We start from the raw sequence: 15,154 nt of genomic DNA on the forward strand, positions 1-15,154 counted from the left end.
TGACATTCTGCTTTTTTTTTATTTGCTTGCAAAATAAATTCTTTTCCTGATTTTCAGGACTCAGCTTGGCCTGTGGCTTAAATCAGCATTGGACTGCACCGACTGCAGTCACAGCTGAGACTTATCCTGGCTCTTTTCTCTCTTATGTCTTACAAACTCCAACCCTGCAGGCAGCCCATGGTTGTGATAAACAGAGTGAAGAACATTTGGCGAGGAAATCAGTGCAAGACTTAAGTCCCTGGCAGTAATTCCTGTGGCTGAAGGAGTCAGATACCCTCCCTGGAGGAGCCTCTGGCACTGCCCCATGCTGACAAAAAGAGGCTCTGCCAGGGTGTTTGAAACCGTTTCCCCTGTGCTGCTGAGGGGAGAGTTGCTCTGAATGGCTTGGCAATGGCTTATAATGAGTGGCCATTCATCCGTGATGTGTTGACTGTATTCTACAGGCAGTCTCAGCTATAATTCCTTGGCTGAAAGGAAATTTTTTCTTGTGTGTGATTAAATGCCCATCTTTTTAAAAATAAAAACAAAGATTGCCATCAGGAGGGTAATTTCCTGAACAAGGTAGTACACTACAGATAGCTACTAAAATAGGTGAAAAGGAAAAGGAAGCTTTTGCCTTATCCTTAGAAGCAATCAATTTAATGTGAATAAGGTAAGTTCCTGTAAGTGGGGAGAGATTCAGAACTGCGAGACGCGTCAGGTTTAAAGTAATTTTTCGATTAAAGTTTCCTAGACTGTAAAACTGTAATTGGGTAGGGGAAAGAGGGGAATCCATCCATATATTTTAAACTGAACAATCTGGTGTTTTACATATTGGAATATGAGATAATAGTAATTAGGTGTAGAACAAAAGAGTTTCTGTGGAGCTGAGGGTAAAGGAATTACTGAGTTGACAAGCCTGACGCTTTCCTCCTCCATTCCCTAAGATTAAAAATTATACTTTTTAACAAAGTGTTCCTATGTTTGGTGTGTCACTGTGGTATGGATAGATGTGTCAACCTTAGTGCCACTCTTGTTTTTGAAGGATTTCTGTTTTCTATCCTTTCACTTCTGTGATAAAAGTTGAATATCATTTTCGAGTCTGTCAGTTTGATATTCTAATAACAGCAGCAGAATAATTTGAAGAAATATAAAATGATGGATGATGATAAAACTGAGCAGAGAGACTCTGGAAAATTTTGCAAGACAGCTCTCAGGCTGCATGAAAATAATCTTGTGTTTTTAATGTAACTGCAAGTTAAAGGTCTTGATAGAAACATTTCTGCGTTCTTTCTTGCTTATGCTCAGTGTAACACTCCATTTGTGTCTCATCAGACCTGAGTGGAGTGCAAGGATCACCTCCCTTGACCTGCTACCACTGCTCAGTGTGGCCCAGGATGGCAGTGGTTGTCTTTGGTGGTTCATGGTCAGCTTGGTGACCATCAGAACCTCAAGGTCCTTCTCTGCAGAGCTGCCTGCCAGTCCCCAGCGTGTGCTGGTGGATGGCGTTGTTCTTGGGCAAAACTTTGCATTTCCTTTGTTGACCCTCCTGGAGTTCTGCTCTCTCTGGTTCTCTGGCCTGTTGAGGTCCTTCTGGATGGTGTATCAGCCACACCTCCCACTTTTGTATCATCAGCAAGCTCTGTCCCTTCATCCAGGTCATTAATGAAGATGTTGAACAGTGCTCCTGCCCCTTGAGTGCTCCACTGAGACTCTGTGCTGCTGAACACTTCAGCAGGTTCAGTCCCCCTACTGCCTATTTATCTGACCTGTCCTGAATCAGCTTGTCTTAGAGCTTCCCTCAAGTGAATCTTTAGCAATTGCTTTGCTTTTTAGTCTTTCTTTGGTAAAGGAATAAGGCTTCTGCAGTGATACCATCCATCTATCCCTTCATCCCAGCCTCCCCCTCTATTCCCGTAGCTTTTAAACACACACTAATTTCCATCGGATTTGACAGAGCAGCAGAGTCTTTACACCCAGTTGCTGTAGCTGTCACAAAAACTGTCAGCAGCAGCAGCAAAGAGAGGACTGTGAGTGAGCCTCCAGGAAAGCCTCTCATGCCAGCTCTGCCAGGCCCCACTCTGGGTGGGCTCCACAGGCATGTCCAGCTCAGAGCAGACCCTGAGCTTTGCCCTCCTCAGCTGGTGCCAAGGAGACCTGGGTGAAACCCAAGGGGGCTGTAGGAGGCTGAGGGAACTACAATTCTTGCTGGGAGGGAGGAGGTGATGAAAGGTATCAAAAGGTGGAGGGGGCAAGGAAGGCAGTAATGATATTTGCAAGTCTGGAAATGGCCAGATTTTGCTGTCTTTGCTTGCTAAATGTGTCTTGTAAAGCCCTTTCTGATTATACTTGACATTCCCAAGCGGGAGGGCTTGCAAACAGACTCTTGCACACTAAGAACTTTATTCTGGTAAAGAGAACTACCCACAAGCCACTCAAACACCACAGGGAGTTCCATTGCTTCCTACTGATCACGAGATCTGCATACTTTTACTTGCAGTTGTCTTTTTTCCTCTTCCATATTTAGCCACATTGGAAGTACTTAGGGAGCACACTGCTGAATACATGAATTTTTAGAAGATTTTGTACAACTCTGATATTTTCATTTTCAGTGCTGCTGGCTCTTACTCCCGACAATGGAAAGATACGTGCTCTTAAAATTGCTAAAGAAGTAATTGAGGTCAAGGCTTTGAAGCTACTGCTTCATCATCTTGCATTATTAATTCTCAAGGTTTACAGAAAGAGTGACATTGTAAAATTCATTATAAAATTGTATACAGTGTCATGCTGACTGCTCTGCTTGCGTGCATTCTGCTCTCCTTTTTGTAACTTCTCACTGGATTACCTCTTACCATTTTTAGTTGTTTTCATCTGTAAACTGGATTTCTCCTTCTCTACTTTCACCTCTTCCACGTGATCTTGGAATTACTCTGATGTGAAGTTTGTGAGGTCGCAGTCTTTCTTGGCAAGAAATTACAGTGAAAAAGAAAGTTCCCAAGAGTTTACTGTGGGATCCAGGGCTGTGTCAGAGGAACAGTCTGAGGTGATATAGCTATTTCTATACCCTTAGAAACAGTAAAAAGATAATATTTTTAAAACAATGTAAGAAATGTTTTGCCAAATGTGGTGATTTCTACAGTACTTCATGAATCCCTTGCTCTTTGCTGGGTTTCCTGATGCTGCATCTGCAGTTGAGGTATGTCAGGAGATTTCAGGACAGCTCTCCAGACAGTGCTTTCCCATGCATCTTTCCCATGAATCTTTGTAAAATCAGTGCATTGTAAAAATGCATGTGTTGCTTAAACTAGCAGAGTCTCATCCTTGCTGTGCTGTTTACTTGCTCCTGTTTGAGCTTCATTTGGACTTGGACCCATTTCTGTCCGTTGTCTAATATGGGGTTTTCCACTTAACCTCATCCCCTTGTTTAAATTGATAGCCCTGCACTAGGCCTTGACATCTTGAAATCTCTCTTCCCAGTGGGAAATAGCTGCTTCCAAACATTTTCAACAACACTGGTTTTTATTTCTAACAGTACAAAACTGTGATGTGATGAAAGTGTTCTTAACCTTCTTAAGGTAAAATAACTCACATTTATTCCTGGCTACTGAATCAGATATCTATTTCCTGATATCTTTTATAGGGGTTACGAAATGTTGAAGGATTGTTCTAATTAAATGCACTCACAAGGTATATCTGAGGATCTGAAGTATATCTTCATGTTAGGTCAGGCAAGCCTGGCAACTCTGTTGTAAGGAAGCTTTTTTCCCCCCACATTTGTGATGAATCCCAAAGTACTGGTAACTGAACTTGTAGCCTGGCTTTCCTGACACTCAGAGATCGGCTGCTCCACACACCAGCAGGGTTTCAAGCAGAAGGAGCTTCTCAAGGGAAGAACTTGATCTGCTGCCTTAGAGGCAAACCTCAGCTTTCCAAGCTTTTACCACACTGGAAAAGAATTTAGCCCCAAAAGGCTTTCAGAAGGCTTGATGTGGGTTTTTTGGAAGCTATTTAATATTTGTTGTGGGGTTTTTATTACCCTCTGATTGCAGCTTAATGTCTTATTAAGAACAACAGTTCCATCCCAGTCCAAAAACATCTTTTCATAACAATTCTCCCTGTGAGTCATTACATTTATTTATCTCCGTATTTATCGCAGTAAATCCTTCACTTCCTCTGCACCCCCAACCACCCTTTTTGGTGTTTGTTGTTCTCACTGAAACTGAGGCAGCCACAGTAGAATACATATTTGTTTTTCTGCAATATTCCTGCATTTACAGAACTGCACTGGGTTTTTTCTTGGATTGCCTCCTCATTTTATGTTCCGTGTCCTTGTTACAGCCTTTGAGGCCTCTTCCCAGGGAGCAAAAAGTACATTAAGTAGCGTGTGCAAATGAGCAACAGCACAGCTGCTAATTGTGCTAACAGATGTAAATACGAAAAACATTATTTTTCTAATGCTGCAAGTATTCATAGAAACCATTACCCATCTTCCATAACACTTTGATTGTGGATGGAGCCTCTCTCAGGTTCAGCAAAGTTGATTAAGCTTTTGCAGATGGTTTGATTTGCTGAGGAAACGGTGGAAATGTGGGAGAAATGCGGATGTTTTAAAGCTTTTGTTTTAGGTGCTTTAGGCAACTAAGTGACTTAAAAGGAAAGCTTTTGCTTTGCATCCTTTAGAAACATTCATGACTCTTGAACAGGAACATGGGAGAGTTGCTGAATGCCAACAAGGAGTCTGAACTCTTGGAGCTGAGTTCCCCCTGTGCCTCACCTGCCTGGTCAGGTTTGTTTGAACATCATTTGCCTTGAGTAGAGTATGACTTGCAAAAACCCTCTGGCCAGACCCAGGCAGCTCCTATTTCCTCTGTGCTTGTAATTTATCCATTAAGATCTCAGATCCCAAGGACATAACGTCTCTTGGGAATGAGTGGCGTCCTCCTGTGTGGAAGTGCCTTCGCCGCTCAGAGAAGGTTAACATCAGTGTAATTGGGATAATTCAGGTAATTTTCTTGAAGGGCTTTTCTATAACCCTTTCCAACTGACAAGGTAGCCAGTGTGCCTGGCACCAGCCTTGGGAGCCTTGGAGGAGACCAGCTCCTGACATTGAGTACTGAGTGACCAAGCAGTCTCTGTGCCCCCTGGCTTAACTCCAGGGTGGTTTTCTTTGTTTTCAGCAACATGGGCAAAATCAGAAATGGTAACAAGGAATCAGTCAGTCCTGGCAAATCCTGAGCCATTTGGCACCACGGCCGTAGGACCAGACGACTCGCAAAGTCTCCACCATCTGCTTCCAGCCAAGCTGCTCCAAAAGCCAAAGGGTGGATTTGGCAGGAGTCAGGACCTACGTCAGATTTGATCCAGGGAACAGTTTTTCTTTGGGAAGCTGCTTTGCCCTCCTCATCTGGCTCAATTCCCTCGCCTTTGCACAAACAGGATTTAGATGTCGTTATCCCTGGCTACCACGGCAGCATTCACACCCTCTTCCAGTAACTTCAGAGAGTGCTTTTCTTCCTTTACCTTTGCTCCACTGGGAGACAACTGGAAGTTTGTGGAGGCATGATGGAAGTGGTTCCTACAGGAGATGTGGAATCTCAAACAGCCCTGCTGCTCCATGTTCAGCATGTTAATGCTTTGCTCTGTCTTTCCAGCACATCTTCAGCTTCCCTGTGTCCTGGCAGGCAGGTCACTGCTTTCCACATCAATTCTGTAACCTACCTCTGTGTAAAGATGTTTTTCAGAAAAAAGGTCCAAAACTTAGTGTTTCTCTTCTTCCCCACAATGCTGCTCTTTTCCAATAGCTGCAGTGGTGTGATTGGTATTTGGTTGTTGGTTTTTTACCCCTTGGAGTAAAAAGTCACCATTTTTTCCTTTTAGAACTTAGCTGCTAAGAAATCTACTGAAGCATTTTCTCACCATTTTGCAAAACAATAATTGCTTGATGTCTAGAAACAATTTTAAAATCTGAAGTAGAGATCACAGGCCATGAAAATTGATGTAGCTTTGACTGCACCTGCTAAGCACAAGAGCTTGTGGGAGAGACCTCTGTATAAGTTTTTCACCCCCCCATTCTTCTCTTTCTTCATAGAACTAAAATTTAATTACAGAGCTTGGAAAAGTCTTCAGATCATGTAGAGACTGAGCTAAATAAAACAATGACAGGGAAATGAGAGCAAGGCAGGAATATGAATTGAAAAAAACACCTCACACTTGGGATTTTTGTATTACTCAAAAGTTTTATTCAGCTCCTTTTTAAATGGGAGGGAACGTGTGGGAGCTGATGGGTGTGAATACTGATTTCCTGCAAAGTAGAAAAGAAAGAAAAGGTGGATTTAAATATCATTTATAGGGCTAATGGGTAAATCTAACTGGTTATTATATCTTCCTCCTTAAACTTTGGCTGAGCTGAGTAATGTTGTTTTAGTTGTGCTCAGAAGACCTCTTTCCTAAAAAGTTTGAGGAAAATACAAGGTCCTGGCAGAAGTTGTTTGGAATTTAACCTTGGTGAGAAATGTTGGATTCCAGTGGTATTCTGTTAAAGTAGTACTTTTTTAATTATTATTGTTTTCTTTAACACAAAAGAGGGAAGGGCAGCAGCAATTGATTATTTTTATGATCTTTTTCTGTTTCCATTTGGATTTTACAGGATTGTAGATCTAAAGGATGTGAAGGTGGATCAGAGAGTTTGTCACAGTGTCTGGGTGGTTGTAGTCACAGCTGAGGGACGTGTGGTATGGAGGGACTGGCCAGTGTGGGCTTCAGCCTTCAGAGAGACAGAGAGGGGCAGAGTCTCTGCTCTCTAATAAACTGCAAAAAAATTTTGCCAAATACTGCAGTGTGTGAAGTACCAGTAGTGGGTATATTAAGGATAGTAATGAGCTTAATCTGCTTTAGTTTGGTGTAGGAGTTTTTTTTTGTTTTGTTTGTTTGTGGGATTTTTCTTCGGTTTTGTTTTGTTTTATTTTTATTATTGTTACTACTATTTTTGGGTAATTCTTACATATACATTTATTTTAAATAAATAAAAAAGATTCCCAAGAGAAAGTTTCCATTACAACTTTTCCAGACTTCGCTGGTAGCTGTCACAGAAGTATTGTGTTTGTTTTGGATTACTGAGCAGATCTTCTTTGGATTAGAAATAAAAGCTTAAATAAAAGACTAGCAGTTAATCAGTATAACTTAGTGCAGTATAAACAGTTGAAAAGATAAAGGCATTTCTCTCAGAGCTGCCAAATCAGGTCAAAGCCCAGTTTTTGAAACAGTAACTCAGTCTTGAGTGTGTGCTTCCATGTGCTTTTAGAAATGGTAGGATGTAGTTCTCTTCTGGGGTCTGGGGCTCTACAGATCCTCTCCCAAATGCTCTTCAATAGAATCACAGAATGGTTTGGGTTGGGATGGACCTTAAAGTTCATCTCATTCCAACCCCCTGCCATGGGCAGGGACACCTTCCACTAGACCAGGTTGCTCCAAGCCCCATCCAGCCTGGCCTGGGACACTTCTAGGGATGGGGCATCCACAGCTTCTCTGGGCAACCTGTGCCAGGGCCTCACCACCCTCACAGGGAAGGATTTCTTCCTAATACCTCATCTAACCCTGCTCTCTCAGTTTAAAACCATTGCTCCTTGTTCTGTGTGTTATACATATATTTGGTATTTGCTTAAAGGTTATTTACTAAAGCTTTTTGTTGAAATACAAAGGACAATTTCTGTGGGATATGTTTTAGCTTTACAGTCTCTGCTGTAGCCAGTTCTCAGCTCAGAAATATGCCATGATTTGTATTTCATATTCTTCCTCCACTGATGTTTTTTTCAGTTTCCCTTTGATTGATTGTCCCCATCTGATTTTCATCAACTGAAGCAAGGATTTGGCCAGCATTACTCACGTAGCAAATACTTCCCACAGGGTACTGATGTACTGCTGTGCTCTCCCTCTCACCTCTCACAGCTCAGGGTGCTGCAGAGCTGCTTTGGATCTGGTCCAAACCAGACCTGTTCTGTGTTTGGAACAGGTCCTGTTCTGTTTCTGTGCTGTCCTGGGGTGGCCATCATTCTGAGGGGTTTGTTTCCCATCCTGCCCACGAGGCCAGTGTCTAATTTCTGTCCCCAAATCCCAGGGCTGTGTTGCACAGAGGAGGTCTGGCTCAGGCACAGACCTCTCCACCCCTAAGGCAGTGTGGCAGGTACTGCTCCCAGACAGAAACCCAAGCCTCATTCCTCCTCAGCACATCTCCAGAGAACCCAAGGGCAGCTTTATCCGCCCTTACAGTACAGTGAGACTGATGAAGGGCAAATGCTGGTAGTTTAAAATTAGATTTCCCCTTTGAAAAGCTCCTCCATGTGGTGTTTCCAGGACTCACCGATGGTCCGTGTCAGGGTTTAATGACTGGCTGAGTTGTTTCTGGTGAAGTTTCATGTGTTACACCATCAGTGCTCCTGTTCTACAGGGACAGTCAGCCCTCTCCCCTTCATCAGTCTTTGGCCTGCTCTGATGGCATGGGACACTACTTGGTGTAGAGGCAGGCAGCTGTGCCTCCAGCCAGGCTAGCAGTGGGATGTGATCCAGGTCCAGAGGGATGTGGCAGGAGCCCCACTGGGCACAGCGACCACCCCCTCAGCCATGGTCAGTGAGGGTCAAGAGTCATGTCAGTGACCATTTCTGCTGAGGGACTGGCAGGAGCAGAAATGGCCACTGACAAGAGCTGCTTTGATGGGGGAGATTTCCAGCAGCAAACCTCCTGACTCTTCTCCCTCTCAGCATCCAGACCACAGGACTTTATGCTTTTCTCATCTGTCTTGGCATCAAAGGATGCTTGGGCTCCAGGGCACTAATGCAGAGCCGGGTTTGGGTACAGTTCCTTGGAGTCTCCCACAGAAGGACACAAGCTCCATTCAAGGGGTAGGCTTTGTTTTTTTAATAAGAGCAGATATTTTGTGCAACCTGCCTTCTAGCCTGTCTTTCTAGTGGTCCTACACTTAGGATCTGCCCTTGAAGGGATGAGTCCTTTTTCTTTCCCTGAGCATTCCTAGCAGGATTTTGTACGCACCTCTTTATAATGCAAGATATGTGCTGCTTTGATTAATTTTTTGCATTTGATTATTCAATGCTGCACATAAACAGATGTGCACAGAGAGAAGTGCTCCCTATTAATCAGGAGCTGCTGAGCCATATGGCACGTGAAGATGGAGTGTCAGCTCTGGGATGAGCACCTTCTGTTCAGCAGCCAGGTTCACATGCAGGGAGTACCGTGTTAATATATTCCTGCCAACACTAGATCCTTCATCCCAGGCTGCCTGAGTGACAGTGTGGATCTCTGGAGCCTTCCTCCTTTACTGAGGTCTTGCATTTGTTAAATCACTGCTGAGAGCCCCCTTCATGTTTACTAACCTCATAAAGGTACAGATGAAAAAGCAGAGGGTGCTGAGCTATCTGTACTGCTCTCAGATACTGCACACAGAGGAAGGTGCAGTTGGCCCTGTTGCATGTCCAGTGATATTTCTTATTCTTGTTCCCAATTTCTTTTAGTGACCCATCTCTTGGAGAGACACAAGAGTAGGAAGTAACGTACAGTAAGCCCTCAGTTAATTAATTAAGTTTCGACAACACTGGGAATTGTAACTGCAAGTGTTAGAGACCCTGGATGGTAATAAAACGAGGAAAAACTACTAGGAAGTGTCACTGTTTTGGTTATTGTAAAAAATCAACGTTATTGCCAAGGTGGATCTTACTGCCTTTATGGCTGGCACCCTGATATTTAGCTCTGTATCCCAATAATTAATAGAGTCACAGAATGGTTCGGATTGGAAAGGACCTTAAAACTCATCCAGTCCCACCCCCTGCCAGGGGCAGGGACACCTTCCACTAGACCAGGTTGCTCCAAGCCCAATCCAACCTGGCCTTGGACACTTCTAGGGATGGGGCAGCCACGGCTTCTCTGGGCATCCTGTGCCAGAGCAAGAATTTCTTCCTAATATCCAGCCTAAGTCTACCCTCTTCCAGCTTAAAGCCAGTAAGCCACTGAGGAGTCCGAAAGGTTTCATCTTCAGGTGCAGTGTTGTGACTGACACGCTCCGATGTTGTGAGTGCCCCAGACCAGGCTGACAGCAGGCACAAATAACCAGTAAATGAGTGTTCCTGCATTGTTTGCCATGATGAGTTAGTTTGTATCTAGGTAGTCCACAATGTATCAGAGCTGAAAACAAATTCAAAAGGTCAATTTTCTTTTTGTTTGAATGGTTTTTAACAGACTCGAGGTACATAGAGGTGGTTCTTACCTGGGGCAGCCAGAGATCTGTGACACTTTTATGTGATACTCAGCTATCATAACTTTCATCTATAGCTTGAAATTGCCTGGTATTAGAAATTTCATTTAAAATGAAGATGATATTAGGTCTGTAGTGTTAGTTTTTGAACACACTTAACAGTTGTACAAGTGTGGAAATATGTGTGCTTGCAACAGAGTTTAAAAGTCACTACACAGAATAATGCCTTTTGTAGGTGCCATATTGTGCCAAAATAGGTGCTCCTTTCCCCTAAGAAGAGCAGGCAGCCTGTCCCTAAGGAGAAAAGGGATTTATGCAGCCCTGGCTTCTGTCAGCAGTCAGTGCTTGCAGGGCTGCTCACCACACCTAGGGCTCCTGGTGCCAAGGTGTCAGGCATCTCCAGGTGATTTCTTCTCACTTCTGCTCTCTGCATTTATTTCTGCCGAAGCTCAGATCCATAACTCTCCTGAGAAGAGCCTTTAGCAGAGGGTGTTTTTCCCTTAAAGTGCATTTATATTTTTGATACAATATTTTTGGCCTTAAACTGCATTTTAAACTTCTTTGAGATTCAGAGCACTTTGCATATAGTTCACGGGAATCTCTGCGTTGCACTTTATCAGCTGGCAATTGAAATTGTGAACAGCTTTTCTGGTGGATCATAGTTCTTTGATCCTGTGATTTGGGACTTTAACCGTAGGATAAACTATCTTTTCACTGGTAGAAAAACTCAGTGGCAGAAAACCAAACTGCCATAAAGGGACCTGATGTGTAGGTGTTTGAAGTGTGGTGTTGGAGCCAAGGAAGTATAGATGCATTCCAAGGCTTACTAAGGCAAAAAGGCCATATTACTGCTTTGTCCTGGTGTGATGTGCAGATGATGTGCAGATCTTTGCTGAGTGATCTGTACCAGAACAGTTTGTGTTCAAAGGGTGTCATTTTACGTGTCAGCAAACCTGGAGCTGAGAAGTGACACTGAAGCAGGACCATGCCTTGTGATTCCACAGGTTGTGGCAATGGGACTTTGTGCCCTTTCTAGTAAAAGCAGAGCCTTGGCACAGGATTTCAGTGCTTCTATGGCCTCTGCTCAGCAGGCAGCTCCAGCACACCAGGACAGTGTTCAAAATCTGTTGCATATATTGGGTTTTTAGTTGTTTTTTTTTTAACAGATGTGAGTACATAAATTTCCCAGGTTTTCCTGCTTTATATTCTAGCAGCACAAAAAACGGGGAGCTGAAAATCAAGCAAAATGCACTTTGCTGTGAAAGCCCCACTTGACTCTGGAGCACAGGTGCCTCAGTGTGTTTGGGTGGAACATACTTAATACCGGGCTGTAGGCACAGAAGGCAAGGTTCAGGCTCGGAATAACATACCAGGAATGTGGCATCGGCCTGACATCCCAGTTTGGACAGGGATAACATCCTGAATTTCTCATGCTCAGCATCTCTGTGCTTTATGAAGTACCAGAACTGTGTGTTTTTCCCTAGATACAGAGGTTATAGAACAGTCAGACTCCGTTTCCATGGGAAACTCTTTGCCCAGTTTATTCCCCAGAGGATCCCTGTCAGAGCATGGACACCTGTTTGCAAGGACCGGACCGTCAGAACCTGGGTCTCTGGGAGAGCAGTGGGCCTTTCCCTTGATGGCAGTTCCACCCTACCAGTGCCAGTGTGGGAATCCACCAGTGCACAGTCCCACAGGAATCCATCTCTGCTGTGCTTGGAGTAACTGTGCCTGTGCTTCCCTCTAGGAGGACTTTCGGAATAAAGTTGAAGATTACATTAAGCGCTACGCGAGATGATGAAGGGAGAAGGATGGCAGGACCATGGCTTCCACACTAGAGTTGTCCTTAACTTCAACAACAACAATAAACCAGCCCGGATTGTACCAGTCCTGTGTCCATGTTGTACTGAAGAAGAAAAACTAACTTCATAACCTGTCCATGTTCAAAGGAGAGTTCAGCATAAATACAGCAAGAAATTGTGTCTGTTGGTTGAAAAAGTCGTTTGCTTCCTTTTAAAAAATGTTTACTCTTCTGAACTGTACTGTATATCCTGTTGATGAGATATGCTTGAGAAGTTAAAGAAATCACTATTGAAATTGTAATTACACTTTTTTTTTTAGCTCTTGCCTAGTCTGGAGGGGGGAAGGAAAACAAACCCAAACAGAAAAGGTGACGTGTTTTTGGAACACTTGGAGTTGGCAATAAATGGTCTCCTGTGAACCAAATCACAAAACTGTTGCCTTCGATGAGCAGAAACAATATGAGCTTTTCCCAAGAGTCACTCAGCTGAGGCTTAGAGCTTGCCAGAATGCAAGTGCAAAATGAGATTCTACTTCTGGTATTGAAATTCTCAATGCTATTTAATGTAAGTATGTTTTTGTCACAGTTTGGAATTTTTACATTAATAATTTCAGCCCCTGTTTGGGCTACAGTATTTTTTTTTTTGTTTCTATTCATTGTGTGAAGTAGTTAAAAGAAATACAGGCTAATGGGTAACTTAAGTAAATGTTTAGTATTAGTAAAAATTACATATATATTATATATTTCTGTGAAAATTTAATGGAAGGGAGTTTTTTTTTTTTTAAGAAATCTGCCTTTGGCTTTCTGATCTGGATGTGGTGAGGGAGCATGAGATGGTGTTTGATCTGACAACAGTGAATTCAGGCACCATTACCTGGAGAACACCTAATTGTGTTCTCCATATTCCTGCACTGGAAGGGAATGATGGAACTGGGACCCATAATACACCACACCCCATCTTGCACGCTTGGCTTTCTCAGCGATTGGAAAGGATGTTGATGCTGTAACTGCCTTTTCTGTGAGGAGCTGTGTGGCAGACACAGTGTGTGTGAGCAGGGAGCCTGCAGGAGAGAGTAGCATGTACCTCAGGAATCGCTTCAGTCCGTGTGCCAGAGCTCCCTGGGCATCATCCGGGATTGGGATCACGCAGAGGGAGGTGATGGAACCGATTCGAGCTTTTATAAACCATAGAAATAAATCCTTGTGTGGTTTTTTTACAGAGCAGGTGTGTGTGTGACACTTGGGCATCGACTGTTGGGTTTTTACCCCTGTTCATTCTTTCCTGCTGTTCCTCTGCAGACACTGAAAGAAATCAAAATAATCTCCATTGTGAGAGATGGTGGCAGAGCTGGAGTGCAAACTGTAAGCACAGTACAATTGTGCATGTTTTAAGTTTTCCCTGTACCTTTTCCCTTACAGCTTCACAGGCTCCTGTAGCTGTTACTGGAGGTCTGGGAAAGCAGGGAGATGAAATGCAGGGATTGGGATGCAGGAGGAGAGCTTCGCCTGATGATAATAGTGCCACCGTGTCTGTTCCCAGTGAAACATGGATCAGCCTATTATTTTAAGCAGGCAACTGCAGTGAGAGATCTTTGCTGCCCAAACAGAAATGTCAGGGAAGGTAAGAAGTAAAACACTCACAAAATAGAAAGGTTGGGAAATACATCCAGAAATACATCAGAAGAATTCTCTTGTTTTTGAGCTGAAAACTGAACCAGTTTGCTGTAATGAAGATGAGTAATCCTTGCTGTAAGTGGCACCCTGGTAGTGTTATCACCTTCCATCTTTCAGGAAAAGGGGTCAAACTCCCCATTTCTTGGGCTGTCATCCATGCCTGGCTCCCAACTTGTCCCGGGAAGCTGCTGCAGATGCACCAGGGCAGAGCAACTCCAGGGTGCTGCTCCAGGAGCCAGGAAAGCTGTGCCAGGGTGGGCAGCAGGTTTGGGGTACCAGAGAATAGAGCTAGAGCTGCAGCTCTCAAAGCCCATCCCCACCTCCAGAACAATCCTGCTGTTAAACTCCTTCCCTGTGTTTTTGCTTGCCTGGAGGAGATGAGCAGAATAATAAAGTTTGGATACTGTTAAATACTTTAATAAGAGTAGGTGTTTTGTGCAATGTGCCTTCTAGCTTGTCTTTCTAGTGGTCCTACACTTAGAATCTTTTCTTTGAAGGGATGTTAAGAGTCCTCCTTGACCTGAGCAGGAAGGCCTGAGCATTGGTTTGTGCCTAACCAGGATGCACAAGGCCAGGAAAATGTTACACCTCATCCTCATCCTACAAGAGCCCACCACCTCACCATCCAGGAAAATAAACTGAATTAATTTTTCCTGAACACAAGGAGCTGGGGGGGTTATATACTTATAAATATATGTGTATTTATATGTATTTCTGTGTATATTGGTAGAATCATAGACTGGTTTGGGTTAGAAGGCTGGCTGGGTTAGGCAGAGGGCTGTGTGTCCCACTGCCTGGCTTGTCCATTTGGGAGGCCTTTTTGGGAAATGTGAGAGCCAGTGTAAATAGCAGTTGGGTCTCCCCAGGGAACCCTGAGCCAGCAAGGTACTGAAAGGGTCTGGAGTGGTCTAGACTTGTCGGGGAGGGCGGAGACCAGTGGTAGGGTTGGGGGTCCCATCCCATCCCAGGTGCTGCCCAGTCTCCCACTAAGGTAGGTGACCCCACTCCTGGATGCTGCCAAAGGGGTGGATCCCTGACCTGCCCACCCACACCCAGGAACCCCCCTCTAGGGATCCCAGGGACCCTGCTGGCTCAGGGGCAGCCCTTCCATCCCCCTCCCTGGGCCCCCCTGCCCAGGGCTGCCTCTGGGCATTAAGGGGGGGGGGGCTTTGACTTCAGCCTTCAAGGAAGGGGTGAGAGCAGAGGACTTGCACCAGAGACAGGTACCTGGTTTATGTAGGTATTTATTTATTTAGATAGGAAAAGCACCTTATTCCCATTCCTCATTAGCCCCCCGGGGCATTGCCACAGTCACCACCAGTGCCACCAGCTCCCAGTGCCAACTTTCACCCGCTGCTGCCTGTCATCCAGGCAAAACCCACCCCGTGCAGGCCTTGTCCTTGGGCTGGGGACTGGGGGAAAAGATGCCTTTCCAAGTGTG

At 44.3% G+C, this 15,154-nt stretch overlaps 1 protein-coding gene across 3 annotated transcripts in view; it reads left to right on the forward strand.

Annotated features, from left to right (window-relative positions):
• Positions 1 to 14,128, forward strand: part of UBE2F (ubiquitin conjugating enzyme E2 F (putative)) — a 66,739-nt gene extending 52,611 nt beyond the window's left edge. For 2 of the 3 annotated variants that reach the window (XM_032693240.1, XM_032693241.1), the window contains one exon: positions 11,986 to 14,128. In XM_032693240.1, the coding sequence (XP_032549131.1) occupies positions 11,986 to 12,036 (51 nt within the window). In that variant the 3' untranslated portion in view covers positions 12,037 to 14,128. The remainder of the gene's footprint in view (positions 1 to 11,985) is intronic. The other variant, XR_004358027.1, reaches the window with a different exon arrangement.
• Positions 14,129 to 15,154: the final 1,026 nt, after the last annotated feature.

This window comes from Chiroxiphia lanceolata, chromosome 7, assembly GCF_009829145.1.
Source record: "Chiroxiphia lanceolata isolate bChiLan1 chromosome 7, bChiLan1.pri, whole genome shotgun sequence".
In the NCBI taxonomy this organism is placed as follows: domain Eukaryota; kingdom Metazoa; phylum Chordata; class Aves; order Passeriformes; family Pipridae; genus Chiroxiphia; species Chiroxiphia lanceolata.